The following is a 7098-nucleotide window of genomic DNA, read 5'->3' on the forward strand; positions in this document are numbered from 1 at the left end:
GGTAGTAACTATAATAAATTGTTTTCGGTGTCACAGAGAAAGAAAGAATGTTGTCCGATATTATTAAAATAACAAGAATAATTAATACAGATATAATTAAATGCAACATTCACCAATCGTATCACCAATGCCTTCATTAATTTCATGGTTTTTGTCCACTTTATCAGTTGCATAGTAAATACATTCGGAGTCGTCGTGCGTAAGTTTTCACGACCGCGACGACACAAGAACAACATAAGATCAAAAAATACTTTCCTCTGTAATCCTTTTGGCTTTTCAGTGGTGAGAACATCGTTAGAGTGAAGCTTCTTTAGGTTGTCAGATTCAATTTAAGCGTGGTGATCAACTTTGGCTTTCCCAACCTTCTTCAGCTGTACATAGACGGATTAGAATTGTTTTTTTTTGCATCACAAAAATCCACGTTATTCACGATGTCAATCTTCTGTACGCCTAACAGGTGTCTTGTGATGCCAGATCCGATGCACGACATTGAGTAAAACACTCCCACTTGTTGATGACTTCATGCGGTATTCTCGAAACACTTTGACAGTAAATATTTTCTTTCATCTTCCCAAATGTCGCGAAACCAAAACATTTCCTTTGTCAAGAGTCGAGAAATCAAATTCCAAATCAAAATTTGGCTCACTGGGACAACCGCAGCAGACGGAAACGGAGTTGTTCTGTTTTTGCATATAAACATTAGGAATTGAAATCACTGACGTCATCAAAAACTTTATGAGCATATATCACTTCTTTATACTAACGATTGAATATTTTTGTGGTGGGAGCACGAGTCCACATTGTGTTGATATTTCATTATGTATATAATACTCTGCCATAATGTTTATACTACGTATATGCAAGAAAACTGCAGATCAACTCACACCCGCATCTTATAATGCCACATTAATCGTCTTATGAAACTAAGACGGTTGCAAACAACGCTTAGGAAACATCTAAATTTAATTTAATTTTGCATGCATATTATCACAAATAAATATAAATGATATATCGCATGCGGCTATTATTGAGTGTTATGAAGTCCTATTATTTGTACACGCAAATGAACACAGATATATACGAACTCACAATCGTGGTAATTGCTTCGCTACGGCTACCTATGCCATACAATGCATATTTTAGTATACCTGGCATCGACTTTAGATGATATAGGTAAACACCCTCTTATTTCTTGAAACGTATGTAAGGTGTTGCTTTTGGGGGGCACACATGATTAGACGTCCACGACCACTGATTGTATGGTACCAAAGAGCAGGCACACCGTGTGTCTGCATGCGACTGTGAAGGCATTGGGAGACAATTATTCCGTACAAAATGCGTCGTCGCCAGTCTACAGCTTCGTGAATCACCTGGTAACATGGCATTGTACACACATACAAACTACAATTCGTGGGTGAGGTTTATTGTGAAAAACTATAATGTTGTGAGAGGATTATTTATAATTTAATGTATGATTAGTTTGATTTATATTTATCAGATTACGTTGTCAGATTATTATGCTAATCCGACCCATACGCTAGTAGCATCGTAGGACCTTGGATATATGCACTAACGATTTCACTTATCTGCTCGGCGTTTGTTTCATATACATTTTAGTTTTCGTCCGAAACGTACTATACCACGTAAACAAAAGGAGATAATGTATGCAAAGTATATGTCAATCACAGATAACTTGTTGGTTTACAATCAGTGTAATTGTGTGTCAAATTATTAGTTGCATCAGCATAACGGAAACCATAATCAGACTTATTGTGGCCTCCGGGATATCACATATTGTTTCTGTTTAACCAAAGGCAAAGATAATACCAGTGTACTAGAAAATAAATATGTTGTTTTTGTAACGCACGAGTTATAAGTGGACGAAATAAATATACGTGTTGTACCATAGTAACAACAAGTTATTGGTAAAACTTACAAATAGGAAATATGCCGTTTGTCATGCCATGAATGTACTAATCATGACAATCACTTGACACTGAGTGTTTTATCTGGTAACACTTGGTTATCAGGTTTAAGTATTAAAACCTGAAACATAAATCGACTGACAGTAGCATTAACACATATTAATAAAACACACCAAGTGTTTCTCGACCAACTAAATGTCCCATTGCATGACTTACATACACACATTATCTTTCTCAGTCTCAAAAGTCAAATATCTTGTTTCCTAAGACTGTTCTCATTAATTGAGTTGTATATAAATTTAGAGACATAAAAGGTGAAATACATATATGCGCTTTTTATGACAAGAGTGACTACAAATTCCGAAAGGTCAACGCTCATGCGCACAAGTACTGAATTCTAGAATCTTTGTAGAATTTCATTTCTAAATAAGGGCAGGGTATTTTTGTGCAATAAGAATATATTTCGTACATAAATGTTGACACAACTGCCTTCAATAGTATGAAAATGTCGACTAATATTCCATACATTGTGACAAGTTCTAGTTACAGGTGAATATAGACGACAACATAAGTACTGAATAGAAATAATAACTTGAACATCAACATGACGCTGAAAACTACATATGCGTCATTTTTTTCCGATGAAAATACGCAGCACACTGATTGTCAGACACTCTACTACTTCACACTACTTCTATGATGGCTGTTTTATGCATACACTGTGTGTGATTTGTGCTGTAGAACACAAAACGTGCTAAATGTGGATGTTCGAAGGTCACATAATTACGGCTAAATACAAACTCTGTCAAGGTATACCGGTGATGCGACGGCCGAAATGAGCGTTGGCTGGCAAAGATAGTAATTCTAATTGGTTTAGATAATTGTTCCTGTTTGTTTATTTAGTCTCGGAACATAAGCGCTATGGACTAGGTATAGATATAGAGTTAGGCGTCTCCTGGTCTACATATAAACCATGTTTCGGTCAATCAAATGACAGATCTAAAATAAGCATATTTGTAGAGATACAATTACCTTAGAGATGTTCACTTTCATTTCAGAGACTATGGCATACAAGTCTTGAAGAAAGATTGAACATAATTATGTGCTAGAGGAGATGGGCAAATTTGAAGAAATATTTAATGAAATTAAACTACTGCCTACTTATGTGTAAGGACATATGATACTGTCCGCTCTTCAAGACTTAAACAATCAAATTAAGTGTCATCTGACCTTCTGGCTTCATTAACCTAAAAACTTCGTTTATTGCCTAAATGAAAAAAATGCACTGCCTCGGGTGATGTGATTTCTACCCGACATCCTCATTGTAATTTCACTCAAACAAGCACTGCTGTGAAATTACAGCTCTTTGAAGTTTTCGGTGTCTTTAGCATTCGAGTAATAATTTCCAGCCAGATAACAACATAAATCCTTGAAATTAGGGAGTGTGTGGTAATCGGAAGTAATGAGACGAGACCAAAATTACATATGCGTTGCCCTGATGTTTCTGAAAGATTTGTTGGATGTTGTTAATCGATGAAAGTTTATTCTCTCGCAAAACAAAAAGGTAATTTCATTTGGTTATTTTTTCCTTTTTTTCTTTTCGACTGAAATGCAATGAAAAGGAAACTGGGTGTCACAAAATTGATTAATGCCGGTTTATACAATGGTAATTCCGAGAGTCTGCGTTTTCCATTGGATTAATGATTTGTTTCTGTAAGAACTGAATAACGTATAATTTCGATCCACGATTCAATATACGAGCCTTTTTGTTTAAGAACATAGTATATATATATATATAGATTTAAAACTGTTACTATTTATAATTTTAGTATTTACAGATTAATCTGTCCAACATAACACGTACTCTTCACTAATAGTCGGAACTACCGAAAATAGGGTTGACCCAACACTACCTAATCCTTTTTTTGAAAATATAGAATATTTGATACCCTATAAAAAGCGTATATCTTGGTTAAAAATAGAAACAAAATGAGTCGTCCGCAGGCAGAACAATCGAACCTTTACGAGATCCGCGGTTTGTTTACGTCGAAAAAACCTACTGAATTTCTTGGAAGAAACTGTATATGAAACAAAAACCCAGTAAGTTACAAACTAAATGGAGAGTAACAATATATTGGTTAGTTATTCGCGGTGCTAAACATGTTTCGTGTTCGGTTTATCTACGTGCCGTCCATTTAGAACACGATTGAAATATTCCTTTTATAAAAGACGAATACTATTTATTTTATTTTTTATTTTCAAAATGGCTTGAAAATAAATGATATTCATTTTCAAAACTCTAACCAATTACAAAACAGTATTATGACTCTAGGGCGTAACTTTCAACCATAAAGCCAATCACACAATAGACTGAATACGTCATATCTTTTGATTAATCGTTCACTACATTAAAAACTACGGATACCAACTGTCAGAAATCGTAGTCAGAAGACATAACACAGCAATTCGCTAATAATCAGCTAATTAAGTCGGTCAACAGATACGCGAAAACAAATTCATGACATCACCACTAAACCACGATTCGCGATTTATGATTTTAAATTTTCAATTAAATTGCAATTCGAAATAGGAATGTAGTTCAATGGGTGGCCCCGTAGTAATCATGGCAACTCGCATGCAACTTATGTCAACAACCGGGAGTAGGATATTTCAAGCAGATTATTAGCGCAAACTACAGGCAATGTAATATTTATTTTGTCCATGTAACCAGATCATTGAAATGACTCCTATGAAAATGAATACGATAATAATAGGTTATCACGTGACCAATCTGTTTTTATCATGTGTATTTGTGACTCGTCGGAATAGCAAGATAGCTCGTAAAAAGACGCTGTTGGGAAAAGCACACACGAGCAAAAATCATGGATTTATGCTCTCCGATAGAAAGGTTTCGTGCATATTTGCTGTATTATCGCAATAATCTCATATTTGACGCTGTCTGATTTTGGACGTTTGTACACAATCGCCAGGGGTATTTATATGACACTAAATATAGCATGTAATAGTAAAGAATCTCCAATGTAAAGGTAAACAGTGGTGATGTGTACGTGTCATGTATGAATAATAACATGTATTATTATACATCTGTCACCCTAACGCCATAAGTTACAGCGTGCCGTAATTTTGCGGTATTTTACGGGGTATTTTCATACGAATTCCAAATATGGAATGATTACGCGCGTAAGCGTCCTCTAATAATAAAAACAAACATGGCTGCCACCAGGATTTGTCCGGACTCCATACAAAGAAGTTCGCTGATTCTGTTCTAAACTTTTTGGATTTCGGCATTTCCATGATGTATCCTTGAATGGAAAAGATTTATAATAATAAGGTTATTACGAAGATACCTCAAAGTATGCACTCAGACAGTACGCTGTCGCATTGTGCATTGTGGGACAGTGAACAGTGAACAGGTACATTTTCTAAGCTCTTGGTCTAATTAAAAAAAACTCAGTATTCGTGAGTAATTTTACCTCTGTGACTTTACATAATAAAGTGCAATGACTGTAACGTGAAACGAGGCGTGGTTTTGTGCCAAGGGGATTTACCACTTTGTGGAAAATGCAAGGTAAAACGATTTCCTACCACGGATGAAGCCGATATGGCGGCGAATACAGTGAATACCAACACAACAGGTGGTTCTCCTAACAATGGTGATGACAATATGGCAACAATACTACGTGAAATTCGTAGTATTAATGAAAAGCTACAGAAAATCAACGTATTAGGGGGAAATTGGAGCAGGTAGAAAAATCTATGAAATTTATTAATGATGTCTATGAAGAAAATAAAAAGAAATTAGAGGAAATACAAAACACTAACCATCTACTTATTGCTGAAAATGGTCTATTAAAAAGAAAGGTTTCAAGTTTGGAGCGAAATTATAATGATTTGGATCAATATACGAGACGGGAAAATAGTGTTATTACTGGCATCCCTGAAACAGATAACGAGGATACTGACGAAATAGCTTTGAAAGTTGCTAAAATCGCCGATAATAATGTAACGATGTCGGACATTGATGCTTCGTATCGTTTTGGAAAACGTCAGGTATCCGGTGAACAACATCATACATATCCATCTCCAATAATTGTTCGTTTTACTACAAAAAGAGTTCGTGATTCTGTGTTCAAAAATCGTAAAAAGCTAGCTGATGTCAATTCATCAAACATCGGGTATCGAGCTGCAAATGTTATCTATATTAATGAGAACTTAACACCAATGGCGAAATCATTATTGACAAAGGTAAACATCAAAAGAAAGCATTTTAAATGGAAATTTATGTGGACACATAATGGTAGAATTTTAATAAAGAAAGACGAATTGTCACCTGTGGTCCATATTGCCGATGAAGAAAGCCTTATTAAGATATGCTAATGTAACCATTGTTATGTGTACTTAATGTATAACAACCAATCATATTGATGGATTCAGACTCAATATACAGTTTACTACAAAATCATAGCATCTGTCAATCCTATTCTTTAAATGAGTTCAATGGTAAGAAATCACTTCCTTTGTTATCAAATAATTTATCTGCTCTTCATTTAAATATTCGGTCACTAAGTGCACACTTTGATGACCTGTCAACTTTTTCAAGTTTTTTGAAATGCAAATTTTCTCTAATTGGTGTTACTGAAATGTGGTTACATCCCGGTTCGGAAACTTCAATTTATAAAATACCACCATATAACTTTATTAATAATAGCCGCAATTACTCCAGTGGTGGTGGTGTGGGTCTTTATGTATACCAGTCATTATCATATACTATGATTGATTCAATTACTTTACGTCACTGTGAATCATTATTCGTGGAAATACAAATAGGCATTAAACAAATCACAGTAGGAGTTATCTATCGCAAACCAAATACACCTGTACATGAATTTCTGGAGAGTTTTGAAGTCTGTCTCGAACATTTTTCAAGTAACAAAAAACGTTGTGTTATCCTCGGTGATTTCAATATAGATGTTAGTTGTACAATTATTTCACAATTTGAATATGTTACCTTACTTAATGAAACTAATTTTCAACAAATCATAGATGTTCCGACCATAGTAACTAGTACTACATGCACAACAATAGACCATTGTCTCTGATTATTTCATCGAAGGAGGTACTATTGAAACTGATATTAGTGACCATTTCCCAG

At 34.9% G+C, this 7098-nt stretch overlaps 1 protein-coding gene across 1 annotated transcript; it reads left to right on the top strand.

Annotated features, from left to right (window-relative positions):
- Positions 1–5702: 5702 nt before the first annotated feature.
- LOC146734371 (uncharacterized) lies at positions 5703–6323 on the top strand. Its single transcript, XM_085508221.1, has one exon. The coding sequence runs from the start codon at positions 5703–5705 to the stop codon at positions 6321–6323; it is 621 nt and encodes a 206-aa protein (XP_085364347.1).
- The last annotated feature ends 775 nt before the right edge of the window (positions 6324–7098 follow it).

This window comes from Saccoglossus kowalevskii, chromosome 14, assembly GCF_978046115.1.
Source record: "Saccoglossus kowalevskii chromosome 14, keSacKowa6.1, whole genome shotgun sequence".
Taxonomy (NCBI): Eukaryota; Metazoa; Hemichordata; class Enteropneusta; family Harrimaniidae; genus Saccoglossus; species Saccoglossus kowalevskii.